At 44.5% G+C, this 19,351-nt stretch overlaps 1 protein-coding gene across 1 annotated transcript in view; it reads left to right on the top strand.

Annotated features, from left to right (window-relative positions):
- FBH1 (F-box DNA helicase 1) overlaps positions 1-16,049 on the top strand; it is a 39,244-nt gene extending 23,195 nt beyond the window's left edge. The window contains exons 11-21 of the mRNA XM_058023628.1: positions 341-428; positions 1,054-1,140; positions 2,145-2,281; positions 2,670-2,769; positions 6,407-6,528; positions 8,120-8,195; positions 10,177-10,374; positions 11,387-11,512; positions 13,398-13,504; positions 14,458-14,598; positions 15,796-16,049. Coding sequence (XP_057879611.1) covers positions 341-428; positions 1,054-1,140; positions 2,145-2,281; positions 2,670-2,769; positions 6,407-6,528; positions 8,120-8,195; positions 10,177-10,374; positions 11,387-11,512; positions 13,398-13,504; positions 14,458-14,598; positions 15,796-15,897 — 1,284 coding nt within the window. The 3' untranslated portion in view covers positions 15,898-16,049. The remainder of the gene's footprint in view (positions 1-340; positions 429-1,053; positions 1,141-2,144; positions 2,282-2,669; positions 2,770-6,406; positions 6,529-8,119; positions 8,196-10,176; positions 10,375-11,386; positions 11,513-13,397; positions 13,505-14,457; positions 14,599-15,795) is intronic.
- Positions 16,050-19,351: the final 3,302 nt, after the last annotated feature.

Below are 19,351 nucleotides of genomic sequence, written 5' to 3'. Positions count from 1 at the left end.
CTCCTCACCAAATCCTTGTGGATCTGAGGAGCTGCTTGGGATGGCAATAAAGGATCTGAGGCTTTTTGGGAATGGCTCCCACTGCCAGAGGGCAGCCATGGGTGGCATCTTGGCAATGAGGAATTCCTGCCTGGGCTGGCATTGCCAGAGCAGCTGGGGCTGCCCCTGATCCCTGCAGTGCCCAAGGCCAGGCTGGAGCAGCCTGGGATAGAGGAAAATGTCCCTGTCCATGGATGGGGTGGCACTGGATGGGCTTTCAGGCCCTTTCCAGCCCAAACCATTCCATAATTTTATTTTTATCCCATTATTTTATCCCAATCCTTCTGTTTTCTCGTTTTAGATCAATGTGGAAGAGGCCAAAGAGATTTGGCACAACATGAAGAAGCTGGATGGAGATGTAGAGAAGAAATACAAGATGACTTGTGATGGTAAAAGAGATGGAAAATCCCTTGGGAAAAATAGGGATTTGGTGGTGGAAAAATCAATGGATTTATTATTCCTGCTTCTGGCTGAGCATCCAGAAGGAGAAAATCCCTTTTTTCCTGCCAATGGCTCACCAGGGAATATCCCACTGGCTCAATTTTTCTTTTTATATATATTTATAAAATACATAAAATGAATTTCTGCTCCCACCAGGATAAAAATGTGCAGATTTTAAGGGTATTCCCATTTTTTAATGGCTAAAAATAAAGCCCAAAATTTGGAAGTTGCTTCCAGCACATCCTTTCCTCTGGATAGTGCTGGAGATAACTGGGAAAAACCTTTTTCTTGGAAGTTTTGGTGGGCATTAAGAAGCTTGAAATCATCAAATTTGGGCTGCCAAGGGAGACAGAGATTTTTTGCAACCCTTCCAAATGTGGAAATTCCAAACAGGAAGCAAAGCCAGAAGTGTCACCAAAAAAAAAAAAAAAAAAAAAAAAAAAGAAAAAAAAAAAAAAAAAAAAAAAAAAAAAAAAAAAAAAACAACCAAAAAAAGGGGAAAAGGGGGATTTGTTTTAAAGGTCGTCCTGATGGATCTTCCCTGTCCTTGAAATTCCTGATTTTTTCCCTCAGGATATTTGAAACTCTGGCAGCTCAGCAAGCCCCAGCTCTTGGGATACCATGCCATTTTTGTGGATGAAGCTCAGGATTGCACTCCAGGTGAGTTATTCCAGGAGCTCCAGTCCCACTCCCAGAGGGGATTTCCATGTGCTCAGGAATGTGGTGGAAGTATCTCACCCTAAACACTTGGAATTTTAACTAATTTTTCCCTCAGGTTTGACGTTTAAAGAGTTTTCCCTTGGGTTTGGAGCAGGTTCTTCCCTCATGATCCCAACTGAGCTTTTCCTTGGCTTTGCATTGGAGCAGGTTCTTCCCTCATGATCCCAACTGAGCTTTTCCTTGGGTTGGGAGCAGGTTCTTCCCTCATGATCCCAACTGAGCTTTCCCTTAGATTTGGACCTTCATGATCCAAATTGAGCTTTTCCTTGGGTTTGAAGCAGATTCTTCCCTCATGATCCAAACTGAACTTTTCCTTGGAATTGGAACAGGTTCATCCAAAATGAGCTTTCCCTTGGATTTGGAGCAGGTTCTTCCTTCATGATCCAATTTTTTCCCCTCACAGCCATTGTGGATATTGTGCAATCCCAAAAATGTGGGGAAATCCTGGTGGGAGACCCCCACCAGCAGAGGTTCTTCCCTCATGATCCATACTGAGCTTTTCCTTGGGTTTGGATTGGAGCAGGTTCTTCCCTCATGGTCCAAACTGAGCTTTTCTTTGGATTTGGACCCTCATGATCCCAACTGAGCTTTCCCTTGGCTTTGCAGCAGGTTCTTCCCTCATGGTTCCAGCTGAGCTTTCCCTTGAGTTTGGAGCAGGTTCTTCCCTCATGATCCCAACTGAGCTTTCCCTTGGCTTTCGAGTGGATTCTTCCTTCATGATCCAATTTTTTTTTCCCTCACAGCCATTGTGGATATTGTGCAATCCCAAAACTGTGAGAAAATCCTGGTGGGAGACCCCCACCAGCAGAGGTTCTTTCCTCATGATTCCAGCTGAGCTTTTCCATGGCTTTGGACCAGGTTCTTCCCTCATGATCCAAATTGAGCTTTCCCCTGGGTTTGGAGCAGGTTCTTCCCTCACGATCCATTTTGTTTTCCTCTCACAGCCATTGTGGATATTGTGCAATCCCAAAACTGTGGGAAAATCCTGGTAGGAGACCCCCACCAGCAGATCTACACCTTCAGGGGAGCTGTCAACACCCTGTACCTGGTGCCTCACACCCACGTGTACTACCTGACCCAGGTAAGGGCAGCGTTTTCCATGGATAAATCCCAGATCCATGGAAAACTTGGCACTGTGGAGGGTTTGCTTTTCCCTGGATTCAGGGGAATATGGCAGTTGTGGGGCTTTAGTGGAGGGATCCCATCCTGTTGGTGGAAAAGTGGGAGTTGGGATTGAGGCCTTGTTGCAGGGAGATTCCTCTTTTTTGAGGGGATCACATCTGGAATGCTGGATCCAGCTGCCAGGATTTCCAGGAGTATTTTGAAGGGATTTTGTTGCTTTTTCCATGGAAAAAAAAAAAAACAGTCCAGAAGATTTCAGGGAATCCCATAATTCCATATAGATAGATAGAATTTTAGAGATTCCAAGAATGATTCTGGTTTTCCTGCTGATCCTGGGGTTTTTCCAGAGTTTCAGGTTCGGCCCCGAGATCGCCTACGTGGGAGCCACGATCCTGGATGTGTGCAAAGGGATCCGCAGCAAAACCCTGCTGGGAGGGAACCAAAGGGGTGAGCTGGGAATGGGGATCCCAGAGATCCCCAGGGATTCCCCAGGAACTCAATCGGGAATCATTCATTCATTAATTATATCAAATAAAAAATATTCAGTAATTCAATCCGGAATAATCATTACATTACAATTACATTACATTACATTACATTACATTACATTACATTACATTACATTACGCTATATCTATTATATTATTATCTATTATATATTATATTATTATAATGTATATATTTTTATATATTATTATATACAATATATAAACTATAATATATAATATGTATAATATTATATATATTATATAAAAATTAATATACATATAATATATACAATATATATAATATAATATATAATATTATAACAACATATAATATGTATAATGATATATAATATTATATATAATGTTATATTTTATTATATATAAGAATATATAATTATATATAATTATATATTATTATATTATTAGATATTATATTATATTATTGCCACGTTATACCATAATATTTATTATATCATTATAATATATATTTTATATGTATATTATTATTATATATAATATATATTATTATAACATGTATTCTATATAATATTATATTATATGAAATATATATAATATAATATAATAATATATTATTATGTATAATTATATATTATATCTATATTATTACCATATTATATTATGTCATATTATAGATTATATTATTATATATTATTACATTGCATTATATATTATATATTTTATTATATATTACTATATTGTTATAATATTATTGGTTTTATTAGTATGGTATATGTATTGATATAACAAATATTAATATAATACTTAATATTACTATAATGTCAAATACTGTTAATATTAACTAATAAATAATATTACTGATTTATAGTAAATAATATTATATTAAATAATATAATATATAATAAATATAATTAAATTATAAATTTAATTTAGTAACTTAATTATAAATGAGAAATACATTAATTAACTTGGGAAATAATGGATTAATTGTATGAAATAATGATATTAACAACAATATTAAATAATGGAATTGATGTACTTTAATTTATTCTTAAATTTGAAAATTGTGTGCTTGGAAATAAATACTCAATTCATTTCCCAAAAATAAAGATTTAGTTAATTTCCTAAAAGTAATTAATAATAGAAAATATTAAATTAATAATAACAGGTAAATATTAACTATTAAGAGATTAAAAATTAATATATTAAGTAGTAGCACATAAAATGATGAAATGTAAATATTTAATTAACAATAAAATATAAAACTGAATTAATATTAAAATAGAAATATTTAATTTACTAAATTCAATTAATAATGAAGATAAATAATGTGTTAATAATAACAGATAATTATTAAATTAATAGTAACAGATAAAATAATGAACTCTTAGTATTCAATACAAATTATGAAATTAAATTAATAATAAAATAAGAATTTATATTTAATAAAATGTAAAATAATAAAATATTAAATTAATAGTGACAGCTAAAATATTATAAATATCAAATTAATAATGCAATGTTATATTAATATTTATATAGAATACCTAAATTAATTTAATAATTAAAGATAAATTTAAATAATAATAAATATTAAAGAATGAACGGTTAAATTAAATTGATAATAAGCAATAAACAATTTATTCCCTATTATTACATTTGCAATAAAATAGAAATAATTATTTAATAGCAAAATATAAAATCATAATATATTTAATTAAATTAAATATTAATTTTAAATAGTGATTAATTTCCAAAGATAAATTAATAATAAAATATAAAGTTAAATTTAGTAATAAAATATAATAAATCAAGTAAATTATTAATGAAATATTAGTAATACTCATTACTAATTAAACAGGAATTTCAGCTGGGAATGGCTGTGGGTGACTGGGAATGGCTATGTGTAACTGGGAATGGCTGTGGGTAACTGGGAATGGGAATGGCTGTGGGTAACTGGGAATGGCTGTGTGTAACTGGGAATGGCTGTGTGTAACTGGGAATGGTTGTGGGTGACTGGGAATGGGAATGGTTGTGGGGGAATGGCTGTGGGTAACTGGGAATGGCTGTGGGCGACTGGGAATGGCTGTGGGTAACTGGGAATGGGAATGGCTGTGGGTGACTGGGAATGGGAATGGCTGTGGGTAACTGGGAATGGCTGTGGGTGACTGGGAATGGGAATGGCTGTGGGCGACTGGGAATGGCTGTGGGTAACTGGGACTGGGAATGGCTGTGTGTAACTGGGAATGGGAATGGCTGTGGGCAACTGGGAGTGGCTGTGGGCAACTGGGAATGGGAATGGCTGTGTGTGACTGGGAATGGTTGTGAGTAACTGGGAATGGCTGTGTGTAACTGGGAATGGCTGTGTGTAACTGGAATGGGAATGGCTGTGGGTAACTGGGAATGGGAATGGCTGTGTGTAACTGGGAATGGGAATGGCTGTGGGTAACTGGGAATGGGAATGGCTGTGGGTAACTGGGAATGGGAATGGCTGTGGGTAACTGGGAATGGCTGTGGGCGACTGGGAATGGCTGTGGGTAACTGGGACTGGGAATGGCTGTGTGTAACTGGGAATGGGAGTGGCTGTGGGCAACTGGGAGTGGCTGTGGGCAACTGGGAATGGGAATGGCTGTGTGTAACTGGGAATGGGAATGGCTGTGGGTGACTGGGAATGGTTGTGAGTAACTGGGAATGGCTGTGTGTAACTGGGAATGGCTGTGTGTAACTGGAATGGGAATGGCTGTGGGTAACTGGGAATGGCTGTGGGTAACTGGGAATGGGAATGGCTGAGGGCAACTGGGAATGGGAATGGCTGTGGGTGACTGGGAATGGCTGTGTGTAACTGGGAATGGCTGTGTGTAACTGAGAATGGCTGTGGGTGACTGGGAATGGGAATGGCTGTGGGTAACTGGGAATGGGAATGGCTGTGTGTAACTGGGAATGGTTGTGAGTAACTGGGAATGGCTGTGTGTAACTGGGAATGGCTGTGTGTAACTGGGAATGGCTGTGTGTAACTGGAATGGGAATGGCTGTGGGTAACTGGGAATGGCTGTGGGTAACTGGGAATGGGAATGGCTGAGGGCAACTGGGAATGGGAATGGCTGTGGGTAACTGGGAATGGCTGTGGGTAACTGGGAATGGGAATGGCTGTGGGTGACTGGGAATGGCTGTGGGTGACTGGGAATGGGAATGGCTGTGTGTAACTGGGAATGGCTGTGGGTAACTGGGAATGGCTATGTGTAACTGGGAATGGGAATGGCTGTGGGTGACTGGGAATGGCTGTGGGTGACTGGGAATGGGAATGGCTGTGTGTAACTGGGAATGGCTGTGGGTAACTGGGAATGGCTGTGGTTAACTGGGAATGGGAATGGCTGTGTGTAACTGGGAATGGGAATGGCTGTGTGTAACTGGGACTGGGAGTGGCTGTGGGTGACTGGGAGTGGCTGTGGGTAACTGGGAATGGCTATGGGTAACTGGGAATTCCAGCTGGGAATGCTGGTTTAACTGGGAATTCCAGCTGGGAATGCAGTGTTTAACTGGGAATTCCAGCTGGGAATGCTGGTTTAACTGGGAATTCTCCTGGGATTGGTGTATTTAACTGGGAATTCCTCCCCCAGGGGACGTGCGGGGAGCCCAGCAGGGGAAGATGGCGCTGCTGTCCCGCAGCAACTGGAACGTGTTTGAGGACGCCGTGGAATTCTGTGGGAGAGACCCCCCGGCCAAAATCCATGTCATTGGGGTGAGGGGCACTGCACCCAGTCAAACTCCAAAGATTTCAAGGAATATTCCAGGAAAAAAAAGAAATTTTTTGTGCCCTGGGGTGCCGTTATTCTCCAACCCTCACAGGCTTCATCCGATTTTAAGGCTTCTTTGTGCAGGCCTCAATCCATTTTTAGGATAATTTGTCCCGTTTTTATCAGGGATGGGGCAAGGAAAGAGGGATGGACAGTTGGGACAAGTTATTCTGAGGTTTTAAATAAATATTCCAGGAAAAAGTAGGAATTTTTTGTGGCCAAGGATGATATTTGGAGCTGTTCCTCTCCAACCCTCACAGGCCTTGTCCCGTTTTGAGGCTTCTTTGTGCAGGCCTCAATTTTTAGGATCATTTGTCCCATTTTTGTGGGATGGGGCAGGGAAAGAGGGATAGACACCTGGAACAAGTTATTCCAAGGATTTAAATGAATATTCCAGGAAAAAGCAGGAATTTTCAGGAAAAAGCAGGATTTTTTTGTGGCCAGGGATGTTATTCAGAGCTGTTATTCCCTGAGCCTTGCAGGCCTCATCCCATTTTTTGGATAATTTGTCCCATTTTTATCAGGGATGGGGCAGGAAAAAAAGGGATGAACAGTTGGGACAAGTTATTCTGAGGTTTTAAATAAATATTCCAGGAAAAAGTAGGAATTTTTTGTGGCCAGGGATGATATTTGGAGCTGTTCCTCTCCAACCCTCACAGGCCTTGTCCCGTTTTGAGGCTTCTTTGTGCAGAACTCAATTTTTAGGATCATTTGTCCCATTTTTATGAGGGATGGGGCAGGGAAAGAGGGATAGACACCTGGAACAAGTTATTCCAAGGATTTCAATAAATATTCCAGGAAAATGCAGAAATTTTCATGAAAAAGCAGGAATTTTTTTGTGGCCAGGGATGTTATTCAGAGCTGTTATTCCCCAAGCCTTGCAGGCCGCATCCCATTTTTGGGTTAATTTCTCCCATTTTTATCAGGGATGAGGCAAGGAAAAGAGGGATGGAGAGCAGGAATAAAGAATTCCAAGGTTTTCAATGAATATTCTAGGAAAAAGCAGGAATTTTCAGGAAAAAGCAGGATTTTTTTTGTTATTTACAGCTGTTCCTCTCCAAGCCTTGCAAGCCTCATCCCATTTTTAGGATAATTTTTCCCATTTTTTATCAGGGATGGGGCAGGAAAACAACAAAATTGGTGGAATTTGGAGAGGTTTGGAGCCTGATTTTGGGAATTTTACCAGGTTTGGAATCTGATCTTTGGGGATTTTAGAGTGGTATTTCAAATTTTCCATCATTTTTATATCCAAATTCCAATTCAAGGAGGGGTTGAAGTGCTCAGGATTGAAAATCTTCTGCAGTTTGGAATAAATCAAATTTATAAATACAATAAATTTATTATTTTTATTTTATGTTATTTTATTTTTAACATCTTGTTCATAAATAATTTTTATAAATAAAATAAATACATAAATAAAGCATATAAATATATATAAAATAATAAAAATATATTAATAAATACATACAAAAATAATACATAAATAAAAAATTGGTTTATAAATTAATTTTATAAATACATTTTTCTTCCTTTTAGGGATTGGAGAGATTTGGCCTGAGTAAAATTTATGATATTTGGAAGCTCAGCCTGCCTGCAGATGTCAGGAAAAACTGTGAGTATTCCCTTTTCCTTCTTTTTTCCAGGATTTTTTAGTTTTGCTGGAAATCAAAACCCTTTTAATTATGTAATATAATAATAATAACAATACTAATAATATGATGTCTAATTATCACATATAATTTATATATTATATATCATTTTTATATGATACATTATACATATTATATAATTATGTATTATATTTTAATAATTAACCCCAGTTAATTTTATATTTCTTAATTAATTTTTTAGTTGAAACCTCATTTTTAATGGTTTTATCATGGGCTGGGCTATTTTGGCTGCTTAATTCCAGAAATTCCAAAATTTGGGAATTTTTGTCAGGCATCTTTTCCCAGCTTTCCACAGTGATTCCTTATTTTCAGTGCAAGTAAACCCAGAATTTGGGATATTTTTTCCTAAAATTTTTCAAATTTTCAATTTTTTAGAATTTATTTTTACCCTTCCCTGGATTGTTTTGGGTGTAAAGATCCATTTTTAAAATTTCCTTTAAAATATGAAATAAAATTCAGGACAAAAATTCAGGATTTCTTTTAAAATATGGAATAAAGTTCAGGATAAAATTCAGGCTTTCCTTTATAGTATGGAATCAGATTCAGGATTTCCTTTAAAACATTCCTTTAAAACATAAAATTCAGGATTTCCTTTTAAAATTCAGGATAAAAATTAAGGATTTCCTTTAAAATATGGGATAAAATTCAGGATTTCCTTTCAAATGTGGAATAAATTCAGGATAAAATTCAGGATTTCCTTTAAATTATGGAGTAAAATCAGGAAAAAAATTCAGGATAAAATTCAGGATTTCCTTGAAAATATAGAATAAAATTCAGTAAAAAATCAGGATAAAATTCAGGATTTCCTTTATAGTATGGAATAAAATTCATCATTAAAATTAAGGATTTCCTTGAAAATATAGGACAAAATTCAGGGTTTCCTTTGAAATATGGAATAAAATTCAGGATTAAAATTCAGCATTTCCTTTAAAATATAGAATCAAATTCAGGAAAAAATCAGGATAAAATTCAGCATTTCCCTTAAAATATGGAATAAAATTCAGGATAAAATTCAGGCTTAAAATTCAGAATTTCCTTTAAAATATGGGATAAAATTCAGGATTTCCTTTCAAATGTGGAATAAATTCAGGATAAAATTCAGGATTTCCTTTAAAATATGGAGTAAAATCAGGAAAAAAATTCAGGATAAAATTCAGCATTTCCTTGAAAATATAGAATAAAATTCAGTAAAAAATCAGGATAAAATTCAGGATTTCCTTTATAGTATGTAATAAAATTCATCATTAAAATTAATGATTTCCTTGAAAATATAGGAGAAAATTCAGGATTTCCTTTGAAATATGGAATAAAATTCAGGATAAAATTCAGCATTTCCTTTAAAATATAGAATAAAATTCAGTAAAAAATCAGGATAAAATTCAGGATTTCCTTTATAGTATGGAATAAAATTCATCATTAAAATTAAGGATTTCCTTGAAAATATAGGACAAAATTCAGGGTTTCCTTTGAAATATGGAATAAAATTCAGGATAAAATTCAGGATTAAAATTCAGCATTTCCTTTAAAATATAGAATCAAATTCAGGAAAAAATCAGGATAAAATTCAGCATTTCCCTTAAAATATGGAATAAAATTCAGGAAAAAATTCAGGACAAAAATCATCCCTTTAAAATCTAGGAACAGCAGATGAAATTTTTAATGGAGACAACAAAAGATTCCCCAGTTTTCCACAAACATCTGATTACCTGAATAAAATTCCCACTTTTTTTGTGAGATGAACTGCTTGGAAAATTCCTTCGGCAGCTGGAAAACGAGGGGAAACCGATACAGGACGGAAAAATCCTAATGAAAGATAGAAATAGAAATTAAAAAAAAAAAAATAGGAACTTAAAGCTACGAAATAAATCATAGAAATTAAAATAAAAATTAAAAAATATGAAATAATTGCCTTTTCTGTGGCAGCCCACCTGGAGATCGAGGACCCCTTCATCAGGAGGTGGGCCGGGGCCGAGGGCCTGCCGGGGCTCCGGGAGTACGCGGCGCGCGTGGACGACCGGGAGCTGGAGGTGAAGATCTCCATCGTGGAGAAGCACAGGGACAGGATCCCGGAGCTGGTGAGCAGGATCAGGGCCAGCCACGTGGCCCAGGAGGGCCTGGCAGGTGAGGCCATGTCCCAGGAGAAAGCTGGGATGGGTTTCCATCCTGGGAGAAGGGTCTGGGGGCGTCGGGGTGGATTGTGAGGGAGAGCGGAGGTGGAACGGGAGGGTGTGGGGTTGGAATGTTTCTGCTGTGGAGGCAGATGGGAGAGATGGGAGGAGAAGGGACCAGGGAGAGCTCCCAGCACATTGCAGGGGCTCCAGCAGAGCTGCAGAGGGACTGGGGACAAGGCCTGCAGGGACAGCACACAGGGAATGGCTCCCACTGCCAGAGGGCAGCCATGGGTGGCATCTTGGCAATGAGGAATTCCTGCCTGGGCTGGCAATGCCAGAGCAGCTGGGGCTGCCCCTGAGCCCTGCAGTGCCCAAGGCCAGGCTGGAGCAGCCTGGGATGGTGGCATTGGAATGGGATGGGCTTGAAGGGCCCTTCCCACCCAAACCATTCTGGGATTTGGGACACTCAGAATCCATCCCCAGGGATTTTTATGGAAGTTGGGGATGGAGAAGGGAAGGGAGACCCTTCCTGGAGTGCTGAGGTTCCCAGTGAAGCCCCCAGACCCCAAAATCCCTTCCTGGAGAGGAGTCGGGGTGGGGATGGATCCAATGGCAGGCTGGGAGAGGTGGGAATGGAGGGAATTCCCTGGAGAGGGAGCCTGGGGTGGGATTTTGGGAAGGGATTCCCAGAGCAGCTGGGGCTGCCCCTGATCCCTGCAATGGCCAAGGTTGGACACTGGGATAGTGGAAAGTGGAGCCCTTCCCATTTAGGATTCCTGTTGAAATTTGGGGAAAGAAAATTCCTCAGATATTGAGGATTCCTGTTTGGGAATGTGGCTGGAGCTTGGAATGCTGACCAGGAATTTCCCTTGGTACAAATTCCCTTCATCCACCCTGATTCCCCACAGAGGAGCTTTGCTCCTGATTTAACTCTGGGAGAAGAGGAATGGATGCAGAATGAAATAAAACAAAAATTCCCATTATTTTTGCCAAGACTTGCCCTTTTTCCTTGTTTTTCCCAGATTTTCTCATCGGCACCGTGCACCAAGCCAAGGGCCTGGAGTTCGACACCGTTTGTGTCGCGGATGATTTTGTGCAAATCCCTTCTTTCACTGGGGACTTCCTGAGGAGAGGGAACATTGCCCTTGGTGAGGGAGACACCAAAAAGGGGGAAAGGAAAGGGTGGTGAGGGGCTGGAGAGTGGGAAGGGAGCTGGGAAGGGTCTGGAGAACCAGGAGGGGCTGAGGGAGCTGGGAAGGGTCTGGAGAACCAGGAGGGGCTGAGGGAGCTGGGAAGGGCCTGGAGAACCAGGAGGGGCTGAGGGAGCTGGGCAGGGGCTGAGCCTGGAGCAGAGGAGGCTCAGGGGCCCTTGTGGCTCTGCACAAGTCCCTGCCAGGAGGGCACAGCCCAGGGAACAGGGACAGGAGCAGAGGGAACGGCCTCAGGCTGGGCCAGGGCAGCCTCAGGGGGGATTTTGGGGAAAATTTCTCCATGGAAAGGATGGAGTCCCCATTCCTGCAGGGATTTAAAGCCCTGTGAATGTGGCACTTGGGGACACAGGTGACCCTGGCACTGCTGGGAATATTTGGATTCCATCCTAGAAATGCTTCCCAACCCCAAGGATTCCCTGGCTCCAACAATCCCATCCCAAGGCAGGACTGGATAAACCATTCCCATCCCAGCAATCCCATCCCAAGGCAGGACTGGATAAACCATTCCCATGGGGTTGGTGTGGGAGGCTGAGCCAGGTCAGGGGTGCCCAGGGCTGATCCCAGCTGGGAATTCCAGCTCTGGAGCAGCTCAGCATTCCCTGATCCCATTGTTGATCCCATTGTTGATCCCTCCAGCTGTGCCAGGGGAGGTTTGGCTTGGATTTTAGGGAACATTTCTGCATGGAAAAAGTGGCCAGGCACTGGAACTGCCCAGGGCAGGGTGCAGTCCCCATTCCTGCAGGGATCTAAAGCCCTGTGGATGTGGCACTGGGGACATGGTGACCCTGGCAGTGCTGGGAATGGTTGGACTCCATGTCTTAGAGGCCTTTCCCAACCTCAATAATTCCATGATTCCCTGATTCCACCATCTTGTCTCCAAACAGAACAAGGAAAAGAAAGGTCGAGTCTTCATTTTTTTCCTGTACCTGTTTTTAGGGCCCTCCCAGTGATTTTCCCCATTAAAACAACTTCCCCCTCCTCACTCTCCTGCACACCTTCTCCAGCCCTATGGATTCTCCCATTCCATAAATATTCCCACAGCCAAAGCCCAGTCCAGCCTTGGGAAGCCCTGAGGCTCCTGTTCTGGAGTTTCTCCCTTCCCTGTGAATTCCCAGAGGGAATCCAGGCACTGGGAAGCTCCTCCAGAGCCCAGCCTGGGCTCCAAACAGAAAACAGGAACCTGGAATGGCTTCTCCAGGCATGCAGAGGGAAAGGAGAAATGTGGGATGAGGCCGGAGCTGCAAACACAAATTCCTGCTTTCCCACAGAAACCCCCACTGTCCTTCTGGAGCTGGATCCTGGAATGGTTTGGCTTGGAAGGGACCCAATTCCATGGGCAGTGCCACCTTCCATTATCCCAGGGTGCTCCAAGCTTCATCTGGTTGCAGCATTCTTTCCCAGCCTCAATAATTTGGGAATTCTGTGTTCATACATGACCCCATGGGAATGCCCAGAGCATCCAGGTTGTCCAGGGAATGAGCCCCTGGATCAGAGGGAACAGCCAGGGCAGGTTTGGATTGGATATTTGGGAATTTCTCCATGGAAAGGAGCCTCCAGGCTTTGTTTTCCTCCTCCTCCTGTCAGGACAAGCAGGAGTGGGAATGTCCTGGGAGACAGAGCCTGAATTCCTCAGTGCAGAGAAAATCAGGACCAGCACATCCAGCAGCACAAAATGTCAGAAATTTATCCCAAATGGAATCCTGGCATGGTTGGGGTGGGGAGGAGCCTCAGAGCTCATTCTGGGCGCACTGGTTGGAGCACTGGGAGGAGCACAGAGAGCTGCTCACCCCTAAATCCGTGGATTGCCTCTCCTCCCTCCCAGGCAGGACCCCTGAGGACGAGTGGAACCTGCTCTACGTGGCCGTGACCAGGGCCAAGAGGTGCCTGCTGATGTCCAAATCCCTGGAGAACCTTCTGGCTCTGGCTGGAGTGAGTGAAACCTTCCCAGGGCAAGGGAACCCTGCTGTGGGGTGATTCAGGGCACCAAAGGATTATCCTGGGATCCCTCCTGATCCTGGGATCCACGCCATGGACTGCTCCTTGTGCTGGCATGCACCAGAACAGCTGCAATCACTTTTATTCCTGCATTTTGCTGCTCCATCAGCAGTAGGGTCCAGCAGGAAGGCACAGGATTGCAGTGGGCTTTTTCCACAGTTCTTGCATTTGGATGTTGTTTTCCACAGATCCTGGGGTTTTTATCTCCATGGAAGTGTGGAGGTTCCCTTTTCCCTGCCTGCAGGGCCTTCCAGCCCTTCCTTTTCCCCCATTTTCCTTTTCCCCCATTTTCCTTTTCCCCCATTTTCCTTTTTCCCCCATTTTCCTTTTTCCCCCATTTTCCTTTTTCCCCCATTTTCCTTTTCCCCCATTTTCCTTTTTCCCCCATTTTCCTTTTTCCCCCATTTTCCTTTTTCCCCATTTTCCTTTTCCCCCATTTTCCTTTTCCCCCATTTTCCTTTTCCCCCATTTTCCTTTTCCCCCCATTTTCCTTTTCCCCCATTTTCCTTTTCCCCCCATTTTCCTTTTCCCCCCATTTTCCTTTTCCCCCATTTTCCTTTTCCCCCATTTTCCTTTTCCCCCATTTTCCTTTTCCCCCATTTTCCTTTTCCCCCCTTTCCTTTTCCCCCATTTTCCTTTTCCCCCCTTTCCTTTTTTCCCCCTTCCTTTCCCTTTCCTTTTCATCTCTTTCCTTTCCTTTCCATCTCTTTCCTGCCACTGGCCTCTGCTGGAGCTTTTTCACCACCAGGAATTTGGGGTTTTGTTCCTTCTTCAAATCCCATCGTGTTCCAAGTCTCTTCCTTAGGGGCTGAAATAATTCTGGAGCAAGGTTCAGCTTCCCTCAGCTGCCTCTGAGGGTGAAATTCCCTTTTTTCCACATTTCCTAGGAGCGTTTCCTGCGGGTGGAGCTGCTGAGTGAGGCTGGCAAGGACAAGGCTGGAGCTGCTGTTGCTTGTTGTGTGCCAGGATGTACAAATTCCCTGGAAGTCACCTCGGGGCTGGTGGTGAAGAAGCTCCCGTTGACTCACGTACGTCTCTTCCCTGGGATTTGGGATGTGGGATTTGGGATTTGGGAGCCCTCCCGAGCCATTGCAGTCCCTGTTCTGAGCAGGGATCTCAGCTCCCCATCCATTTCCTGGTGCTCACAACCAGGAGTGAATTCCAAGGGTAATTCCAGGATGCACTTCCCACAAATCCACTCCATCCCAGAGATCCCATCTGAGGCCTCAGGTGGGTCCAGGTGTGGGGTTTTGCCGTGTCAGATCCCACGTGTGACCCCTGGAGCCCATGGAATGTCCAGCTGGGGCTGGCCCAGGGACAATCCAACCTTTGGGGCCAGGCCTGGCTCTGGTCCCAGCTGGGCCCTGCCCAGAGGGGCTGGGGGTGCCGAGCTGTGCAGGGAGCACGAGGGCCCTCTGGGGAGCTCCATGGCCAGGACAGGGCCAGCACAGGAGGGAACAGCCTCGGGGGGACACTGGGGACCATTCCCTCATGGAAAGGGTTCCAGTGATGGCAGGGGCTGCCCAGGGCAGGGCTGGGATTCCCATTGCTGGAGGGGTGTCAGAGCCCTGTGCAGGTGGCACTTGGGGACGGGGGTGTCATGCCTCAGGTTTGGTTTTTCTGTTTTATATTCTGAGCTGCTTTAGTGTCTGGGCTTCACATTGTGGGATGGTGAGCTGTGTGCACAGAGCAGGGAGACAAAACAATTCCTGCTCCAGCTGGGCACCAAGGACAAATGCCCCAAATCTCAGGCCAGGAGCACAAACCCCGTGGGCTGGAGAGAGAAAAACAAGCAGGGTGGGACTGCCTGGGCTAAAGCTGCAATGGGACAATGAACTGCAAGGTGCAAATGGAGCAGAGCTGATCCCAGGGACAGACCCCGGCAGCGCTCGTGCATTTTGGGGCCGTTTTGGTTCATCTTGGGTGCAGCCCTGGCTGGGCTCTGCTGCTGCCCAAGGTGCAGCCATGGAGGAGATCCTGTGAATGAATCCCTGCTTTAACTCCATCTGGCCTCTCTTGTAGCTCAGCCTTCACAGGGCATCAGTTTGCCTTGGAACAGTTGGACTTGATGTCCTCAAAATTCAACTATTCCACGATTCTGGGTGGGATTTCCTTGCTTTGGACACGTCATGGCTCCCTTCCCTGGATGGTGGCAGAGCTGGGAAAGCTGAGGTTGTGTTCCTGCAGCTTCCTCCTCTCTGAAATCTCCTCTTTTCCTCCCACAGAGCGACGGCAGCCAGGATCCAGGGGGATTCCTTTGCCAGGCTTGCACCTGGCTGTTCTTCGGCCCCCTGACCCCACTCACCTCTGTCCCAGCGATCCAGTAGGAGCCCATCCAGCTCTAACAAAGCCCCCCAGCTTCCCAGAGCTACCCTGGATGTGGGACAAATCCTCTTGGCACATCCCAGCTCCAAAATCAAGTGGATATTGGAGCAAGATTTCAGCTCAGCTTCAAATTCCAGGTGGATGTTGGACAGGATTCCAGTCCAGCTCGAAATTCCAGGTGGATTTTAGAGCAGGTTCCAGCTCCAGAATCAGGTGGATGTTGGAGCAGGATTTCAGCCCAGCTCCACATTCCAGGTGGATGTTGGACGGGATTTCAACTCAGCTCCAAATTCCAGGTGGATGTTGGATCAGGATGTTCCCAGCTCCAAATTGCAATTGAATGTTGGACAGGATTTCAGCCCAGCTCCAGAATCAGGTGGATGTTGGAGCAGGATGTTCCCAGCTCCACGTTCCAGGTGGATGTTGGAGCAGGATGTTCCCAGCTCCACAATCAGGTGGATGTTGGAGCAGGATGTTCCCAGCTCCACATTCCAGGTGGATGTTGGATCAGGATGTTCCCAGCTCCACAATCAGGTGGATGTTGGAGCAGGATGTTCCCAGCTCCACAATCAGGTGGATGTTGGAGCAGGATGTTCCCAGCTCCACAATCAGGTGAATGTTGGAGCAGGATGTTCCCAGCTCCACAATCAGGTGGATGTTGGAGCAGGATGTTCCCAGCTCCAGAATCAGGTGGATGTTGGAGCAGGATGTTCCCAGCTCCACGTTCCAGGTGGATGTTGGAGCAGGATGTTCCCAGCTCCACATTCCAGGTGGATGTTGGATCAGGATGTTCCCAGCTCCACAATCAGGTGGATGTTGGAGCAGGATGTTCCCAGCTCCACATTCCAGGTGGATGTTGGAGCAGGATGTTCCCAGCTCCACATTCCAGGTGAATGTTGGAGCAGGATGTTCCCAGCTCCACAATGAGGTGAATGTTGGAGCAGGATGTTCCCAGCTCCACATTCCAGGTGGATGTTGGAGCAGGATGTTCCCAGCTCCACAATCAGGTGGATGTTGGAGCAGGATGTTCCCAGCTCCACATTCCAGGTGGATGTTGGATCAGGATGTTCCCAGCTCCAGAGGGACTTCCAGGCTCCCTGGGGACCATGTGATGCCTTTCCTCCAGCCCTGCCTCATCCTCCAGGAGCTGGGAATGGGATATCCAGAGGAATCTGCACTTTGGGAATGGATCAGACAGAGCAGGGCTCATTCTGGAACATTCCTTCTCTTCCTCCTGTCACCAGTGTCCAAACTTGCTGAACATTTTATCATTCCTGGAAGTCCCTCAGACCCACTGGAAAAAGAGGAAACACAACACTGGAAAATGTCCAAAGAAAGTTAATTTCTTTCAAATGAACTATTCCTGCCCAGCCATGGGAGGAAATCACAAATCTCTCTCAGTTAATTCATTTTCCATCCTTGCAGCCAAGGGATTTCCCTGGATTCTTTCCCTTCTCCCTGCAGCCAACCAGGAAGGAAGAAATGAGGCAGCAGCAGAAAAACTCCTTTGGATTGGTTCCAGCCAAACTCAGGGACAAACTGGAGAGGGATTTCCAATCCTAAAATTAAATGTGTAGCCAAAAAAAGCCTTGACACTTCTTTAGTGTCTCTTGCCTGCCCTTAAATACCCTTTGTTTCCCAGGAATGCTCAGGTGGATCACACTCTGTGCCTTGTGCCACAGGAAATCTAAACTGGAAGTGCTTTAAGGAATCTGTGCTGGAGCTGTGGGCTGTGCCTGCTGCAGGGATCTCAGACATCCTGCTCTGCTCCATGCTCGGAGCTGCTTCCCTCCCTCTCCTTTTGCTTTCAAAGCTGCCTCCAGGAATGCATTCCCAAGCCCTTGGATGTGGATGGAAGCTCCAAGGCTGGAGCAGGCAGTGGGTCAGTGCTCCCTGCCAGCCTCTCCTCCCCCCTGGGAACACATCCTGGCACAAACAGGACAGGAGCAGCCAGGAAAAGCCATGGGATTTCAGCTGTTGGATCCCTGCAGCTCCCCAAGCTCTCTGAGACCTGCCAGCTCCAGAGGAAGGGACTGAACCCTTCATGTCCATGGTGCCTGATGGGAATGTCCTTGGTGCTGTGGGGATGGATTCATCCCAGTCCAGTCCTTCCCATCCAGTTAAAGAACCCACTGCTCTGTTATTTTTTATATAAAATATATTTATTTATACATAAAAATAAAGAGCTGCCTTTTCCATAGTGTAAAGGATCAAGTGGATAAAACCTTGATAAAGAAACAACAAGTGGATAAAACCTGGATAAGGAAACAAGAAGTGGATAAAACCTGGATAAGGAAACAAGTGGATAAAACGTTCTGATGGATAAATGGAAAACACACAAAAATATTCCTAAATTGTGTTATTTGGTCCTTGGTGGTGTCTGTAGAGAAGCTGCTCCAGCTTGGATTCCCCTGAGCCGCTGGGATCAGGGCTGGGAGTGGTTCCAAAGGATCCCTGAGCTCTCTGTGAGCCAGGATGGTCCCAACTCCTTTGGCTCCGGCTCAGTGGCTGCAAGAGAGCAGGAAAGGGATGAGAATGTGGGGAATGCTTGGCTGGTTCTCTCTGCTCTAATTCCTGGGATCTGGGGACAAAGCTGGGAAAGGGATGAGGATGTGGGGAAATGCTTGGCTGGGTCCTTCTCCATCCATTTTCTGGGATTTGGGGACAAAGCCAGGAAAGGGATTGGGGAGCTGGAAACAGAGAGCAGGACAAAGCCAGGGCTGCACCCAAGATGAACCAAAATGGTCCCAAAATCTTTCACTTGTCTTGATTTGGGGACAAAGCTGAGGATGTGGGGAAATGCTTGGCTGGGTGCTCTCCATCTGATTTCTGGGATTTGGGGACAAAGCTGGGAAAGGGATGAGGATGTGGGGAAATGCTTGGCTGGGTCCCTCTCCATCCATCTTCTGGGATTTGGGGCAAAGCCAGGAAATGGATGAGGATGTGGGGAAATGCTTGGCTGGGTGCTCTCCATCTGATTTCTGGGATTTGGGGACAAAGCTGGGAAAGGGATGGGACAGGTATCCTGCTATTCCAACTCTATCCATGCTCTTGGACAGGGAATGAGAATTACCTGGGGCAGGGCAGCTCAGCTTCATCCCAAACTCCATCCCAACATCCCAGCCCTCTCCCTGCCCACCAGCAGCATCCCCAGAGCCAATTCCCCCAAATCCCAGTGCAGGACACCCACCCACCTTTGGGATCATCCATGGGAATCGTCCATGTTCAGGCCGGGAAGAGCAGCCACTCATCCCTGGCTGCTCTGTGTGCTCTGCCCCCCCTCAGGGGAGCATCCAGAATTCCATCCTCCGGCATCCCTCGGCATGGTGGGTGTGCCCAGTGTCCCCAGGGGGGGTGCTCAGCCCGTGGGGACAATGACAGGAGGTGGCACCTCCTCGTTCCCAGAGGGAATTCCCTCCATGGGAATGTCCGTCTCCGTCACGGCGTAGCCCTGCC

This window comes from Melospiza georgiana, chromosome 4 (assembly GCF_028018845.1).
Source record: "Melospiza georgiana isolate bMelGeo1 chromosome 4, bMelGeo1.pri, whole genome shotgun sequence".
NCBI lineage: Eukaryota > Metazoa > Chordata > Aves > Passeriformes > Passerellidae > Melospiza > Melospiza georgiana.
Note: the sequence above shows the minus strand (reverse complement) of the source record. Positions and strands in the feature narration are given on the sequence as shown.